General features: G+C 40.1%; 1 protein-coding gene across 3 annotated transcripts in view; it reads left to right on the top strand.

Moving 5' to 3' along the window:
- LRP2 (LDL receptor related protein 2) overlaps window positions 1-17,984 on the top strand; it is a 199,159-nt gene that overhangs the window by 52,591 nt on the left and 128,584 nt on the right. For all 3 annotated transcript variants that reach the window (XM_058714866.1, XM_058714867.1, XM_058714868.1), the window contains exons 5-9: window positions 8,964-9,074; window positions 9,407-9,520; window positions 11,224-11,340; window positions 12,368-12,520; window positions 14,025-14,144. In XM_058714866.1, the coding sequence (XP_058570849.1) occupies window positions 8,964-9,074; window positions 9,407-9,520; window positions 11,224-11,340; window positions 12,368-12,520; window positions 14,025-14,144 (615 nt within the window). The remainder of the gene's footprint in view (window positions 1-8,963; window positions 9,075-9,406; window positions 9,521-11,223; window positions 11,341-12,367; window positions 12,521-14,024; window positions 14,145-17,984) is intronic.

Genomic DNA, 17,984 nt, shown 5'->3' on the forward strand with positions numbered 1-17,984 from the left:
AGCTGTCAGCACAGAGCCCAATATGGGACTAGAACTCATGGACTGCGAGATCATGACAGGAGCTGAATTCAGATGCTTAACCAACTGAGCCACTCAGGTGCCCATATTTTATTTTTGAAATAGAGAGAGAGAGAGGGTGCAAGTGAGTGAGTGGCAGAGAGAGAGAATCCCAGGAGGGGCAGAGAGAGAGAGAGAGAGAGAGAGAGAGAGAGAGAGAGAGAGAAGCGGGTTCACCGGAAGTGGGGATCCTGTTTTTCCCGAAGTGGGGCTTCAACTCACCCACTGTGGGACTTGAACCCATGAACAGCGAGATCATGACCTGAGCTGAAGTCAGATGCTTAATGATTGAGCCACCCAGGGGCCCATAATCTTATCTTTAAATAATTTAATATTTAACTCTAAAATATAAGGACTGAAACATAGCATAACAATATCACAACCCACACCTATGAGTTAACAACCATTAAAATAATCAGTTCTTAAAATTCCCCAATTGGTTTTTTATTATTTTTTTGTGGTGTCATTTAAAGCAAAGTCCAAATAAAATCTATGCATTGGAATTAGTTGCTGTCTTTTGATTTGTAGGTTTACCTTCCATTTCTGTTGTTTACCTCTTGCAATATATTTGTTGAAAAAACCAAATTACTTGTCCCGAGTTTCCCACAGTCTGGGTCTTGCTCATTGCATCCCCAGATGTCCTTTAACGTGCTCTTCTGTCCTGTAGTTTTTGATAGCTATATTTACAGCAAGGTTCCTCAACCTTTGTACAAATGACATCAAGGACCAGGTAGGTCCTTTTTGCACAGAACATTATGCATTGTAGAATGTCTAACAGTATCCCTGACCTCTGCCTACTAGAAGCCAGCAGTACCTCCCATTTGTCACAACCAAAAATGTCTCCAGACAATGCTAAATGTCCTGTGGGAGCAAAATCTCCCTCCATTAGTCTAGTTGGGAATAACATTAGTCTAGAGGCTTGAACAGATACAGACTTCTGCGTGTGTGTGTGTGTGTGTGTGTGTGTGTGTGTGTGTGTCTGTGTGTGTAGGGGCACAATACTTTGAAAATACGGGTGCATATTTCCACTAGGAGGCACATAATGTCTAACTATCAGCCATTGATTGTTGCTAACATCCATTTAGTCATAGTTACTTCACTTCAGATATGTAACAGCTGTTTATTAGTTGTTTTAAATTGGAACATTACAATATGATGAAGGATTAAACAAGGCTTGCCCAGAAATCATTTTCATGAGACATGACACTTTATTCTATTGTTTCTGCAGTCGTGGTGCATGGGAATCATTACCTGTGGACAAATGCAGGATCAGCCTATGAGTGTGACTTTCATTTCCCTATTTCTCAGAAGTAAGATTGTCTACATGAAGGGGTCTAAATACGTTATGCCCCTAGAAATCATTTAAATATAGTAATGATGTTGGAAAAGCTCCAAGGAAGAACCTAATTCTTTTCCCCAAATATTTGAAAGGATCAGGAAGCTCGACCCTGTAGTTCATAGTCCTGACTGTTGGATCAGACCCCTAGGTTATAGTCTTTACCCTTTCAAGCTTTCTAAGATCAAGACACTGTGCTCCAACGTAGAGCACCTTGTGTCTATTCCAGACATTCCTTGTACAGAACAAAGAAAAGTGTATAAGAGTTCTCTCAGGGAGGCAGGGAGAGGGGAGGGAAGAGAATGGGCCTGATGATGAGGAAGGCAAACATAGCAAGATTCCACTAAAAAGATTATCCTTGAGACAAATTTGTGTTGTATGAAAGCTTTTCATATTGTTTGGTCTTTTTGTCTGCTGTGTTCCAATATGCATAAGGTATTTTTTGATTATTCTACTATGTGAGAACGATTTCTGGTTATGTCTACTATAAAAAGCTGTGAAACAGGTAAAAGTTCATTTTCTCCAAGTTATTTTATTCTTCAGTCTGGCTATCTATAAAATGGCACCTACTATTAAATAGCTGTCAATTAATTTTTCCCCCCAAGGAACAGGAGATTCAAAACTGCAGTCCATTTTACTTCTAATGGGATTAGCATCAAGGAAAAACCACTCATGCAGAGTCTAAGATAAACATCAGAACAATGCAGCAATTATGGGTCATTCAGTTAATATATTACAGTGACTTTAAGTTGCTCAAAACTAGTACAGTTTTTCCCAGTTAAGAGAACAGATTATTTTGTTTTTATCGAGTGCCATATTAGAGTGATGTTGGTGTGAGTAAAACTATTGCTAATTATCACTGGTTTGCAGTACTTCTCTTTTGATACTTAGGAATGCCAAAGAAAGGGTAAAATCCCTATTACAATGAAGGCTTTCTTGCTGGTAATCAGCAGTATTTGGTCTGCCTGCAACTGGGGCCGCTTTGTCCGTGAAGTTTTATTTCTATTGACTTTCTGTTCTTTAGAATTCAAACATTTTCCTTTATATATCTAATTGCTGAAACTCCAAATGGGAAACAGAGGAATAAAGAGGATGATTCAAGTCATTCTGTAGACTATGATGGCTCGTAAAGAACATGCTTTTCTTCAAACTCAGTTCCACGGTTAAGCTGCCCCTTCAGCCTTGCTCTTACTGTTCTCTTTCTACTACTCCAGGTGAGAAAGCAGAAGCAGAGAGACTGACACCCTTACCTATCACATCACAGACATACCTGTTTTGGTGTTCTTACAGTCGAGATAGAATTCAGAGCCCCGAAACCTTGGGGAAATAAAAATTTCTTATTTAAATCTCCATCAGGGGCACCTGGGTGGCTCAATCAGTTAAGTGTCAGACTCTTGTTTTTGGCTCAAGTCATGATCTCGGGGTTCATGGGGTCCACCCCACGCTGTCAGCACAGAGCCTGCTTGGGATTCTCTTTCTCTCCCTCTCTCTGCCTCTCTCCTGCTTGCACGCATGCTCTCTCTCAAAATAAACAAACTTAAAAGAAAATAAATCATCATACAAGCACATTATAAATATGTATTAAAAGCTCCCAAGGGGTGCCTGGGTGGCTCAGTCAGTTAAGCGGCGGACTTGAGCTCAGGTCATGATCTTGCGGTCCGTGAGTTCGAGTCCCGCGTCGGGCTCTGTGCTGACAGCTCAGAGCCTGGAGCCTGTTTCAGATTCTGTGTCTCCCTCTCTCTGGTCCTCCCCCATTCATGCTCTGTCTCTCTCTGTCTCAAAAATAAAAAAATTTTAAAAAAGTTAAAAAATAAATAAATAAAAGCTCCCAAGACCCCTCTCAGCTGTTGTCCAATTTCTTTGCTCCCTTTAATAACAAAGTTACATACAGTTGTCTTTAATATCACTGCCTCCATTTCCTCTCCTCTTTCTTTCTTGAACTCCCTGAAAACAGCAGTTTCCACCAATCTCCTGAAAGCATTCTTGTCAATGCCACCAATGACCTTGTTTTACTAAGCCTAATGGCTCCTGTTCAACTGTCACCTTATCAGAGAGCTGCTCCTCACTGTCACTCATTTATTTTTGAGAGAGAGAGAGAGAGAGAGGAAGAGACAGGGAGACAGAGTATGAGTGGGGGAGGGGCTGAGAGAGAAGGAGACACAGAATCTGAAGCAGGTTCCAGCCTCTGAACTGCGGGGCTGAAACTCATGGATTGAGAGATCATGACCTGAGCCACAAGTTGGACGCTTAACTGAGCCACGCAGGTGCCCTGATTGAATAAAGTATTTTTTAAAACATTGTGGGAATTTCTTTTTTTTTAAGTTTATTTATTTGTTTTGAGAGAGAGAGAGAAAGAGAGAGAGAGAGGGTGTGCGAGCAGGGGAGGGACAGAGAGAGGGGGAGAGAGAGAGAATCTCAAGCAGTCTCCTCACTGTCAGTGAGGACCCTGAAGCGGGGCTTGATCTCACAGTTTGTGAGATCATGACCTGAGCCGAAATCAAGAGTTGGACACTTAACCAACTGAGCCACCCAGGTGCCCCCCAACATTGTGGGAATTTCTACCTCACTTGTAATTTTAAAGTTTATCTCTTTATCCAGTTCATAGCAAAGTATCCAGGGAGGTGGATTTCAATAAATGTATGTTGGATAGAATGAAATTCTAATGAAAAGGAACGTAGCACTCTGTAGAATAACTAGCTTTCAGCATAATGACGTTCATGCAGCAATCATTTGCTGATGAATCTTCAATTATCCGGAACAGTTTCTCGATAGGAAGACTGAGCCACGCCATTTCTAGCTATGGTTTGCAAGTGGCCACTCTCATAATTCTAGTGGTGCGGGTACTCTTCCTGTCTCTTCAGTTAAAATTTGCGTGTTTGTTCTGCCCAGATGAGTCACAGAGGATCACTGTAAGGAACAGATAGGAATAGATAATGTGTTTTCTCTTTTTGGCTTCTGCTTCCTGAAAGCTACTTGGATTAAACTTGATTTTAGTCCCATGGTACTAGCCCTTGGGATTACTGTGTTTGCTTTCTCTCTCTCTCTCTCTTTTTCTTTCGTTTTAATGTTTATTGATTTATTTTGAGAGAGAGAGCAGGGGAGGGGCAGAGAGTGAGGGAGTCACAGAATCTGAAGCAGGCTCCAGGCCCTGAGCTGCTTGCACAGAGCCCAACGCAGGGCTCGAACTCACGAATGTGAGATCCTGACCTGAGCCGAAGTCGGACGCTTAATGGGCTAAGCCATCCAGGCATCCCTGCTTTCTCTTTCTAGGGTGCTGAATTGCTATTTCCATTTTATAAAACTTATTATGTATATGCTTTTTATTGAAATCCATTGTTAATTATTTTTGAAGAGTGGCAGGAAATACTTTCCTCTTGTTTTGTTGTATGTTGCTTTATTTCCTTGGTGCTAGTTCATGATGGCAGTCACTTTGGGGATTTGAATTTAACTGGGGAGGGGGTAGAGTGAGTTCCCTGCTATATTGTGGTCTATTTTTTTGGTGCCGACTCTCTTGTTTGTTCTGGTACTCCTGGAAAGCTTTGTTTCCTAGCATAGAGTTTCCTTGAATTCCTGGATCATACCAGATTGAAGTCCTTAATAGAATATGCCATTACTTGCTGAAATCTAGAGTTGGCCTCACCACTCCAGACTCCCAATGTGGGATGGGAAACTGAATGGAAGAAACGAAAACTTTGCTTTTTCTCTAGAGTTATTTATTTTCCTTTTAAAACTATCTTTCTAAGAGTTTCTGTTTCTTTCATTCAATTTCATTTTGTTTCTGTAATTTTTTGCTTCTTCCTACTGCTTGCTGTGAAGCTTCTAAGCAGTAGCTACATCTATTGTGATGCTAGGGATGTGCATTGTGGAGCCACATTGCCTGAATTTGAAATCTGGCTCTCCAGTTTACTGGTTGTATGACCTTTTTTAAATTACTTAACCTCAGAAAGGTACATATATAGCATCAATAGAATAGAAATCTATAAATGGGAGTAATAGTGTCTACCTCATAGGGTTGTGATAAGGATGAAATGAGTTCATACATACTGAGTACTTTCTGGCACCTACTTTTCAGTCTATGTTATTGATGGCTTTTATTGTCATTGCTTATTTAACTGTGGGTAGTACTTGCAACTAAGTGCTGGTGGCCAAACTAGCAAACTTTTTCTGGCAAATCATTACTTTGACTGGATTAGCCAGAGTAACTAACTTACAAGGATGAGGCTAAGACCTTGAAAGGTCTCAGGTATCTTGGGCAAGACTTTTATCAGTAATTTCTTATTTTCCTTTAAATCTTACCTTAAGTTTCATAATCTACCTTTAAGATGTCTCCCCTTTCTTTGTAATAAATTTGTCTTCTTTTCTATGTGCTTTTTGACCATTTTGCCAAATTCTGAGACCAGAATGTACTCACAGCCCTGTTGTCAAGATAATAAAGAGTAGTGTTAATATTTACATCTTGCTCTGCTGTGAATGATTTCCATTCTGGGAGTTCCATGAAGTCTTCAAGCCACTTCAGACCCTTTAATTATTTGATTATCTAAACATGGTACTTTCTTGCTCAAATAAAATCATTAGCATAGAAAAATTTTAAAAATCTTCAAGCACCACAGCAATCTTTTATGGATATTTGGGGGAACCTCCCATTTGTAGGGGAACAAACACATACATTTGGCATGTGGAGAAAGTAAGGAAGGGAGAGGGAAGAGGTGGTGTGAGCAAGTGTGTTCTTTTTGTGAATTTTTGTGTCAGATAAGCTTTAGAGGTCTTGGGCTACTTGATCATTGTCAATCTTTCCATTAAGACAAAACTTAGAAGGTTGGGTTTCTCTGGTTTCTTGTGCATTATCTCTTCTCTTAAATTTTCTCTCTACTTAAAATCTTGCAGGACATTTCAGATACATGATGGGTTTGCTCCATGGGAAAAAGTTTATGAGGTTAGACTCTTGACCTGGTTAGGAAATAAACCAAAAAAATAGGATTTTAGGTATCTGCCAGTCCCAAAGTATTGTGACTTCCTATTTCCTGGAGTTGGTAATAGAAATCTTTAAGGGAAGTAGAATCTGTTCATTTCTTATTTTGTTCAGGGTGAATAGTTTGGAACCATTCCCTCTGTGTGGGTCTCCAAATATTTTCAGTATTTAGCTGAGTCGGGTAGTTCCATGCAGTCTTCCCTATGGGCATATACCGCAGTTAACTATGCACAGAATAGACCAGAAGGCTTGTAGGAGTTGAGGCAGGTTCTTGGCTGATTGAGAAGAGATTCATTATCATTGTGGATGGAGACAAGGAAGCTGTTCCTCATTCCCGGTGTTTAACTGCTGACCTCTGACCATCACAATACTCTCCCTGACGCCCTCAAGCTGGCCTTGTTGTTTGTTGGGGGGAATGAGGCGTGTCAGAAAACTTTTAGTCTTGTCAGTGGATACTGTTGTAGTTCTTCCCTTTCCGGTTTTATGGCACTGGCTCTCAAAAGGCAGGATGGCGAGAACAAGTGATCCTCTCAGTATATTTGTCCCAGATCCTTCATATCTGCCATAATCACCTTAAGTGAGGTAGTCACCCTCCAACCCCAAATAAATTTTCCTCCAAACAGATATCTTATCTATTACAAAGACAGGGTTTTCTAAGATCTTTCTCCTGCTTAAAAGGCTACACAACATACTCTAGGATCTGTCTGGCACACAGGGAGGGGAATTGCTGGCCAGACTCAACTGGCCTCTTGCATCTCTTGAAGTGAGAATTAATAAACAGAGCTGTATGACCCTTTGAAGGCACATTTGTAACGCATACCTTCTCAATGATGAAAAGACAGCAGTAACCCTAAGCTGATTCTTAGACTACTAAAAAAATAAATTAAAATTCAGAAGAAATTAAAAATTTTAATCAGCTATTTTAAAATGCCTTCCATTTTATTATATGATTAACTAAATGGAACTTTGGCTATTTAAGTACACCTAAGTATTAAGACACTTAGTAGTCCAGTTTTAAAGTTTTGGAGATGAGAATATTTGGGGTTCTTTCACTGTACAAAAAATGGAAAAGTATCATTTGAGAGTTCATCTTTCATTAAAGTGCACGTTGTTAACTCAGGATAAGTTTAATAAAGTTTCAGCACAGGATTTTGTGCACTGCTCATGCTTGAAGGAGACTTTGGGACTGTTTAAGGAATTATCTGTCCACATCTATGAAACCTCAAAGCAGGTTCTTAAATGAAAAATTGAGCCACAAAGTGGGACTCTATTGTCTAGTCTTTGAGCCCTTATCTAAGGCATACCTTTTGCTTAAAGAGAAATTTGAAGATAATATGAGAATCATTATGAGAACAATCTTTAATGGAAAAAAAAAAGACCAAGAAAAATATCAGTTTGAGAAGGAGGATATTGAAGACCATAAAAGGCAGAAGTTCAAAATGGTTTTGAAAGCTTTTTACCTAAAAAGTTCATCTGTGATAAGTCAGTAGCAATATCTAACATATCTTGAACACCTTGAGTAATGATCCAGTCCCTGCACTAAGTGTTGGGGATTCTAAAATGGGTAAGACAAGGGGCACCTGATTTCGGCTCAGGTCATGATCTTAGTCTGTCAGTTCGAGCCCCGTATCAGGCTCTGTGCTGACAGCTCAGAACCTGCTTCAGATTTTGTGTCTCCCTCTCTCTCTGCCCCTCCCCTGCTCATGCTCTGTCTCTCTCTGTCTCAAAATAAATAAAAACATTAAAAAAAAATTTAGATGGGTAAGACAGGATCCTAGAACTTAAGAGGGTGTCATTATGTTGTGGGGGAAACAGATAAACAACCACTAGAATGAAGCCTTCATTCGGAATCACGAGAGGTATGTGTTTCAAGTATGGGGACACACAGGAGAGGGACTATCAGCATGTTATTCCTGCAAGGGACATCCTGATTTTTTCCATCTTGAGCTAGAAAACCAGAGTTAAGCATCTGGTTAATAGCATATGTGTATAATGTGGTAATAGTTACTTGTGCTTGTAGAACACATTATGCTTTTCAGAATGCGATAGTAGACATTGTGTTTTGAGGTCCCTCTACCCTGTGAACTAAATTATGTAAATGTATGGATAAAGAAGTGGTAACAGAGACGATAAGCAGCTTGAGTAAGAGTAAATAGCTACTGAGTGGTCCCATCCCTCCTAACTTAGAAGCCTGTTTTCAGAAAGGAAACAACCCTCTGGCAAAAGAAACAGCCCTTCACTTCTCAAAGCCTGTTTCGTAGTACACTAGCTATCTGGGATGTTATCTGTATTATGTAAAAGAAGGTTCCATTTTGGAATAAGTTAAATTCCTTCTCATTCTTTAGCTCTGAGCTCATAGGTCACTTCTTCAGGGGAGACTTCCCTGGGCTCTGGACTCCCCCCTGCTATGCATTCTCATAGAACCCTGCACTTTCCACATTAGCACACAGTCCAGTTTGTAATTTGTAAAAGGAACCAGGTCTCTTTTTGTTTTCCAGTATATGCTCAGCATTTAGTGTCTAACATGTAGTAGTCACTGAAGAAGTGTATGCAGAAGGAATGTCTTAATTTAAGATTTGTGTGTTATTTTCCTTTTTTTAGAATACCCAACATGCGAACAGCTTACCTGTGCCAGTGGAGCCTGCTATAACAGCAGTCAGAAATGTGATGGGAGAATTGACTGCCGAGACTCTTCTGATGAAAGCAATTGCAGTGAGTAATGTATACAAGATGTGCAATGGTGTGCACAGTCATTTATGCTGGCCAATTCCACAGTCTCTTCCCGAATTTGTGTTCGGTGAATTCATGTTGGTAGCCTGAAGTCAGTATTTGGAAGTGGGAGTATTTGCACCATGGAAATTGGCAAACACTACGAGTCAGGGCCTTTTTGTTCCTGGAGAATTGGTTGTTAAACATTTACCAGCATGCTGCTGCATAATAAAAATCTCTTTTTAAACTTGAGACAGAATCTTCCTGTGAAATTAAATGGCTACAGTGGAATTGAACTTCTCTTTCTTCTTGCCCTCGTTAACTTTGTGTCACAGCTCAGGAATGTTCACAACACGAGTTCCAGTGTGACATTGGGGTGTGCATCCCTCGTATCTATGTCTGTGACCATTACCCTGATTGCGAAGACGGCGGTGATGAACGTTCTTGTGGTACGGTGATTTCCTTATGCTGGGTCAGGTTGCTAGGAGTGTTGCTGTAGTTATTTTCTGACGAATGTACCACCCTTTTCAAACAAAAGGGTCACTATGTCTGATGGCAGATGGAGCCAGAAGATCACTTAGGCCTCATGGCCTGAGTTTCAGCAGTGTAGTTAGACCTGGACTCTTTTATCTTCTAAGGATCTGTGTAGAGTTGAAGGATTGCTGATGGACAGTGTGCATTTTTCCCCCTTAGGCTACAAGGGTACAGGGTGTATTGTATCACTAGGCTCTCAAATTACCCATACCTCAGTAATGGGTCTGATAACCTTGATAGTTGAATGAGAGAAACACTTCGAAGGGAGAGGAAGTTCCCTTATAGCAGTGGTCCTAGCTCTCCTCTTTACTTTGAAATTCTTACCACATTGATATTGGAGGGACAAGAAAGTTTCAGTGTGGTGCAGGTGGGTTTTGTTGCCTCCACTTTTTAACTCTGTCCCTACTTTTTATTTTCCTTTTAATTGCCTATGAGGCACATCACCTCTCATGGTTGCCAACTGTGGACTAATGTTTTTTATGTAATTTTTTTAACATTTATTTATTTTTGAGAGAGAGAGAGAGAGAGAGAGAGAGTGAGAGAATGTGAGCAGGGAAGGGGCAGAGAGAGAAGGAAACACAGAATCTGAAGCAGGCTCCAAGATTTGAGCTGTCAGCGCAGAGCCTGTTGCAGGACTCGAACTCATGGATTGTGAGATCATGACCTGAGCCGAAGTTGGACACTAACTGACTGAGCCACCCAGGCACTCTCACTCTGGACTCATTTTATTGGAATATGTGGTTTGAAGTCTCTGTGAGAGAGTTTTACTGATTTCACAAAATGAGGTGGCACCTTTTTGTGGTCATTTATGTACTAGAATGTTGTGATTTTTGTAACCACATTCATTTTGATTGATTGGCACCTATGCCTTGCTAAATTATTTTCAGTATCATCCTAACTTTTCTTTAAACATTTTTTTTTGATGTTTATTCATTTTTGAGAGACAGAGAGCATGAGTGGAGGAGGGGCAGGGAGAGAAGGAGACACAGAATCCGAAGCAGGCTCTAGGCTCCAAGCTGTTCAGCACAGAGCTGGACGTGGGGCTCGAACCCACAAACTGTGAGATCATGACCTGAGCCGAAGTCAGACGGTTAACCAACTGAGCCACCAGGCGCCCCATCACCCTAACTTTTTATGAGCCATGCCTGACTTGCTTTCTGGCCCCTGGGCTTATTTCAGTGACTGTATTAAAGAGAATGTGACAACACAGAATGGGTGACTCAGAATCATTTGGTCTTAGATAGCAATTTCGGTGCTTGTGATAAAGTAAGGGCATGCTGGACGTTGACCTGTCTGTAGCACATTTATCAATCTGCATTCTTTGTTCTGTGTCAACCTATAGCATACTGCCTTGTAATTTTGAGAGACAGACTGGCATCTGAGTTCACATCCTTGACCCAAAGAAGCTGTTATGTTTTCTCCCCTTCTTTTTTCCACTCTTCCCCCTGTTCTTTCCTGGTTGTTTTTGTTTTGTTTTGTTTTGTTTTGTTTTGTTTTGAGATACTTTAGAGACTAAATTGACAGAGTCAGTTTCGTTTCAGTTTAGGCAGTGAGTTGAACTTCTTGATTTTTCCCAAGTGATTTGTGTCTTTGGAGTGCAACTGCTGTTTTCTTCCAGCCTACGAGACCTGCAGAGGCAACCAGTTCACTTGCTCCAATGGCTACTGCATTAGTCAAAATATGGTTTGTGATGGAGAGGATGACTGCAGAGATAATGGAGATGAAAACGGATGTGGTAAGGAGAAGAGATTCTTATTGGAAAGCATTTTCTTAAAGTGTTTTCCAGAACTTGTATTCCTACTCTCCTTGTTAGAAATTATCTGTGATAAGCAAGTCTCAGGATTGCCTGCATTTTAAGTAACTTAGTGGGTGGGGAAGAAGGAGGTGACTCCCCTGGCTTTTCTTAAAAGGACCCTGGTCCCAATTATAGAATAAATTATGATTTCTTCCCTGTCATCATTAAAGCAGAATAGGTGGGGCAGTCTGTCCCTCTTCTTTAACATATGCTGACTTTTTTCTGTTTTCAAATTCGGATTTTCAACCACATAAGCCACTGACATCCAGTGGTAGAAGATAGGCAACGTGTGAGAGAAAGAGTTAGGGATTGGTAGTTGCAGGAGACTCTGCTACCCAGGGAATTGTTTCAAGATTCTTTGAGAAGGAAATTGACAATGATATTCACCGCCTTCACCAGCAGTACCTCCAACAGTTCAGAAGTTACTAACGCCCACAGCATAAAGCAAGTCCTGTACTGTTCCAGCCCCTGATATAGTAAGAGTGATGCTTGGGGAAGATCCATTGGTTTCAGGGTTCCAGGCAGCAGTCTTCCTGCAGTTTAGTTGTAGTTTTTCTTACATTGATGACATTTCACTAAAGAAAAGAACAACCAAAAAAAGGACAGACAAAAACAAAATAAAAACTCAGGAAACTTGCTATTACCTTGATAACCCTAGTTCTATAATTCAGGATTTAAATTAACTGCATTTTCTTCTAGGGGTTATTAATCTAGTTTGTTTGATAATTCAGGTCCATGTGTCTTCTTACTCTTATAATCTGGCTGCCTATCTTAGAACAGAACTTGAATAATTCCATTTGCCACTTCTCATCTCAGTAAAAGCCCAGTAGTACAGTTAGAAATACTAGTTTACTAAGAATACTTGTGGACTTCTCTTGTCCACCTGGTCTATATTCTCTATATTGATCAAAAAGAGTTGGCTCCCTCTCCCATGTGGCCTGTGTCTCTTTTATTCCACCCCCTGCAGAAAGCAGTACTCATCATATTCGTGAATGTTACCCAGGCGAATGGGCTTGTCCAGAGTCTGGAAAATGCATCCCAGTTTTAAAGGTTTGTGATGGGACTTTAGATTGTCCAGGAGGAGAAGATGAAACCAATATTACCAAAGGACGATTTTGTGGTGAGTATGGAAATTTATCTGGGTAGTTTTCAGATAAAGACTGTTTTTGAGAGAGAGCACACATGAGTCGGGGAGGGAGAGGATGACAGAGGATCCAAAGTAGGCTCTGTGCTGACAGCAGAGAGTCCGATGTGGGGCTTGAACTCACGAACCACGAGATCATGACCTGAGCCAAAGTAGGAAGCTTAACCCACTGAGCCACCCAGGTACCCCTCAGATAAAGAGGTTTCTGTTTTTCTATAATAGATTGCCAAATACAGAGAGTATTGGTGTTTGCATAACTATCCTAAAACTTACTGGATTAAACCAAGTAATATTTATTTCTCGTGGTCCTTTGGGTTGGCTAGGAAGTTTTGTGGCCTAGACCGGCTCATTGACACATCAAAGATGTTAAAATGAAAACCCAGTCTAGTCTTTTTCCACATGGTGATAGAAAAGGCAAACCCTAGCGAATGAGCTCTTTTGAACCTCTTCTTAGGTCATGTTTGCTAAATTTGTTGTTGGCCAAAGCAGGTCATCTGGCCAAGCTTAGATTCAATGGATTGATGAAACAAACTCCATCTCTTAATGGGAGGAGCTTCAAAATATTTGTGGTGTTTTTTCTTTCACCCAAGCAGAATGGTTTTAATGGCAATTTTGATGATTCTAAAGGTGTTCTGGAGATTTTATTCTCTGGCTTATACTTATGGAGAAGTCTTATCTGGCTATATTGGAAAAAAAAAAAAAAGAACCTTCTGGTTTCTGGGATATATACCTAACTTTAGTTTTTCTTTTTTCCTATCTATCTATCTATCTATCTATCTATCTATCTATCTATCTATCTATTTACTGAGTGAGTGGAGGAGGGAGAGACAGAGAGAAAGAGAGAGAGGGAGAGAGATACACACAAAATTCGAAGCAGGCTGACAGCTCAGAGCCTGATGCGGGGCTCTGAACCATGAACCATGAGATCATGACCTTAGCCAAAATGCTTAACCTGAGTCAGACTCTTAACTGATTGAGCCACCCAGGCACCCCAGTTTTTCTTTTTTTTCTAAATGGTTGTAGAATATCCCCCCACCGTCAATCCATCAACTGTATGGACAATTGAGTGTCCTATATGGGAATACAATTTATGACCTGTAGTCTATAAATTATCTAGTAGTTGTTTAGAAGTAGCCATGGTTAACATGTTTCATGTTGCCAATCCAGTCACTTGGGAATTCTTGGCTTTTTTCTACTATGTAAACAAAAAGATAGGCTTATGAGTTGATTTTTCCATAAACCACCTTTAAGATGACTTGACTTGCATGTAGTTATAACTTTAAAAGGATTTTTTTTTTAAAAATAGGATTGAGCTTTTATTGCATAAAATTGCAGGAAGGCTTGAATGGTAATAATTTCTGTGTCTCTACTACATGCTTAATTAACTTTTAGGTTTGATAAAGGAAGCTTTTACTTTATAGGTAAATCAGTCTTGTCCAGAGTTCACTATTTATTTAACAAAGTGTTTTTCTCTGTTTAGATGTGAATTTGTGTTCTATATTGAGCTGTGAGTACCAATGCCACCCGTCACCAAATGGAGGGATATGTCATTGTCCCCTAGGTTTTATCCTTGACCAAAATAACACCCGCACCTGTGTTGGTAAGTGACAGGTGGGAGTGCCTTGTGTTTCATCACAAGTGCAACGCTGCGACACTGATGTGTTATGTGATCTCTGACATCAAGGTGTTTATGCTTGTGGATAGGAGTGACTATCTTTATAACAAAGACCAACACAGTCCCCATAGAAAACCTGGACAATAGGAAGTTTTAAGTCTGAGAAACTTGTGAAATGCACAAGGCAAAAGAGTGGTTCTTTTGAGTGGGTTGACTAGCTACATGGATACTTGTCCACAACATAATGAAGGAAGAAATCTTTTCGTGTTTTTTAGTATTTGGAAGCAGGGTTGGTGTGGCCACACTGGTTGTTTAATATGGTATTACATGCATGTGGATGTATTACCACATGGCTTCTTCTCACCCCTGGCCTCTTCTCCAGGATGCTCATACCTCTTCAGGACCCAGCAACTAAAGAGTGGTCACGTAACATAGATCATCAGCTCTCTGCTCCACTGGCCACGGTGGCCAGTCAGTACCCATGCCATGCTTGTTGTTAATCCTATTGATTTCACCTGTGTTTGAAGATTCTTGAAACTTGGTTCAAGAGTAGACACTGTCATTTTGCTTCATTTGGCTGGCATTGAAGTAGATGCTGGTGCACCAGATACTTCTCACATCTCTCTTATCTGAATTGTAACAATGATTTTTCCCACTAGGAAATTTTTGAGTGTGATGTGAGCCAGCTTTGCATCCTTCTGAGATTAGGATGGGGTCTGATGATAGGAAAATTACTATGGCCAAGTAACATCAATTTAGTTTTTGTAGGATTTAAACAGTGATTTTTAATGCTCTGATTTCTTTCCTTCTTTCTGATTTTTGATACACAAACAACAAACGTATTAGCAGAAAGTGTCCATAAGGGTTTTTATTTATTTATTTTTAATGTTTATTGTTTATTTTTGAGAGAGAGAGACAGGTGCAAGCAGGGGAGGGACAGGGAGAGAGGGAGACGCAGAATCTGAAGCAGGCTCCAGGCTCTGAGCTTTTAGTACAGAGCTCGATGTGGGGCTTGACCCCATGAACAGTGAGATCATGACCTGAGCCAAAGTCAGATGCTTAACTGACTGAACCACCCAGACGCCCCCAGGTTTTTTTTTTTAACTTTGTTTTTACTGTTGTTGGCAAAAGGGCATCTGGAAGGTAACTGTAATGATTCTTTAAAATTAAGTTTGGTAGTCATCTATGGATCTCCAAAAGATAGATAATTCAGATTTTTCCTAGGATATTTGTGTTCTTTTGATATTCCTTCCAAATAAGGGGTTCTTCAGGGTTTTCTGAATAAAAACAGACATGGCATATGTAAGACATACTTTTACAAAAGTGCTTCTCCTGAAGTAATTTCCAAAATATTAATATAATTTGGCCAAAAATACTGAATTTGGGTAAAAGTAATGAAGTTATTCAGTCTTTAGTCTCAGCTCATGGCTTCCAATTTGGTTATACTATATCAAATATGGTTGATCTTAATAACTGTTCACAGCCAGAAAAAAATTTAATGCCACAAATTAACTCTGGTTTACAAATTTAACTTGAAACTTTTGAGAAAGTCTATTCCTCAGTGTTATTGAGAACCATAATGGGACTCACTTATGTGTCATATGCCAAAGAAAAATAAGATTTTTATATCCGCTAAGCAATCCAATTAAGGTGGTCCTTGTGGTGTTCAAAGGAGGCAATTTTAGGTTTCTAATGTTGGGACCATGCCCCAAAGTTGCCCATGATCTGATTGTTCCCCTGAAGTAACAGTATAGTTGTTGAATATAAGACATGTCACAAGACAAGTCATGCATATAAGATAAGACATGTGCTTTACACAAATCACTCCAAGAGATTCTGAAGACTCAGACAACTCAAAATTATTTAAGGAAGCCCCTAAATTTCTAATCATTTGAAAATATTCTATAAAGAAAGATGATGATCTGCAACGGGCATTAAATGAAATCAGGACACTTTTTGTGTTTTATTATTAAAATCATCATCATCACCACCACCATCATCAGATTGGGGATGCAGTCAAGTAATTAAAAAATACCGGTCACTTGAGTGTTCTCAACTGTTAGGTGGTTTTCTGAGCCCCTGCCTGTGCTGCCTGGCTTCATTGTGAAGGCAGCGTCCCCTTTTCCTCAGAGTGCTGTTCATCTGTGGGTGCGAGGCTGCTCCTTTTGTCTTTGGCAAATGTCAGGGTCTACCCCCCCTACCCCCCGCCCCACCCCGCCACTTATTGCCACCCACCTGCCAATTCGATTTCTAGTCTTTTTAGTTCTCTAGGCATTTCTCCTTTCTCTTAGTAGAAAAGGAATTCCAATAGAAATACCAGAAGCCACATTCTCAGTATTCCATCAGCTTCTCTCTTTTTTCTTCTCTCACTCCCCGAAGAGGGGACTGAGACGGCTGCTGAGCTGCGTTGCATTTGGAACTTGATAGGCCGTGAAGTCTATTCAGTAAAAGTGATTGCTCTTTCAGAATCCTTGGCTTAGTTTTGTGATGCCCTACAACCTGTTCTTAGACATTTTCCAACACTTTTCCCCCCAGTATCTAAGTCTATGATGAGCTTTGGGTTCTATTTTCAAGTGTCTAGGGCTACTTGTCAGAGGTCTGGGCCACTTTGTTTTGAAGTCTGAAATAAATGAAAACTGTCATAATGAGTTTTTAAAAATACATTTAACCTATTAGTGAATGTAATACAGAAAATGCCAATGTTCTGCTGTGGCATAAGATAATTTCAGGGTTTCTAAAACTCACCCAGTTCCTAACACACTGGAAGTTGTTGATCTAATACTACGGCACTAGTTTTAACTTACATGATGAACATCTTTTTTTTTTAATCCCTGCAGTGTGTGCCTGGGACTTTAGTACAGATGACTTCATTTGGAGATAAACTCAAAAGTCTGCAGTTGGGGGCCTTTGTGATTGTCAGGTCCCGTGCCACCTGTAGAGACCTTTTCTGTGATCTCTGTTTTTCAAAGATGTGTTCTTTGAAGCTGGGTTAACATTTATTTCACAGACTGTGTTTTGCTCTCTTTGTAAAGAGAACACATTAGTTTTGATATGTGACATTACGAAACCAGTTACACTTGTTTCAGCAGGGCTTTTAGGAAAATTCTTTTGGTTTGCTCTTTCAAGCATTTCAACTCAATAAACACTCTCTGTATGACTGTGACCCTGCATGGCTGGCTCATTACAGAGGCTTCAGGTGTTGGAAACCTATGCAACATCTATCATCTTAGACATGGCTCCCCAGTGAATGCCTCAGTGGTAATCAAGAATAAAATTGAATAATCCTGACAAGTAATCTTGTGGACTTCTACCATTCATCTGCCCCTGGTAGTCTTGACCTGGCTGTGGAGCCTCCGAGGCATGCTGAAGCAGTTTACCAGGGTTATTGTTTCTGATTGACAGGACATGCTGTTTGTTGACGGAATGACATCATGGTACGGAGTTAGGGCAGGGAGGTCATTCAGCATGGTGGGATTTCAGACAACCTGACGGATCAGAGGGTGTCCAAGGGGGTCTAAGCTAAAAAGGGGTTTTTGAATTATTTTCAAAGCAGTATCTGTTGGTATGAGGTGACAAAGAATAAAAAGGAAAGAAAAATAGGTAAAGGTAATGGCGTGGGAGGTGGCATTATTTATAAAGCAGTGTGTTAGGGTTTTAGACAGTTTGCACTACTTTTCTATTCTCATCAAAAGTCTCAAGTCTACTTTAATTTTTCTTGTTTTCACTTTGGCTGATGATGTGTAGTAATTATCCTTCATTTTTCTCCGTAATGCAGACTGTAATCTTATTCATTCATTAAAAGTGACAGTGATTTTATACACTCAT

This window comes from Neofelis nebulosa, chromosome 2 (assembly GCF_028018385.1).
Source record: "Neofelis nebulosa isolate mNeoNeb1 chromosome 2, mNeoNeb1.pri, whole genome shotgun sequence".
NCBI lineage: Eukaryota > Metazoa > Chordata > Mammalia > Carnivora > Felidae > Neofelis > Neofelis nebulosa.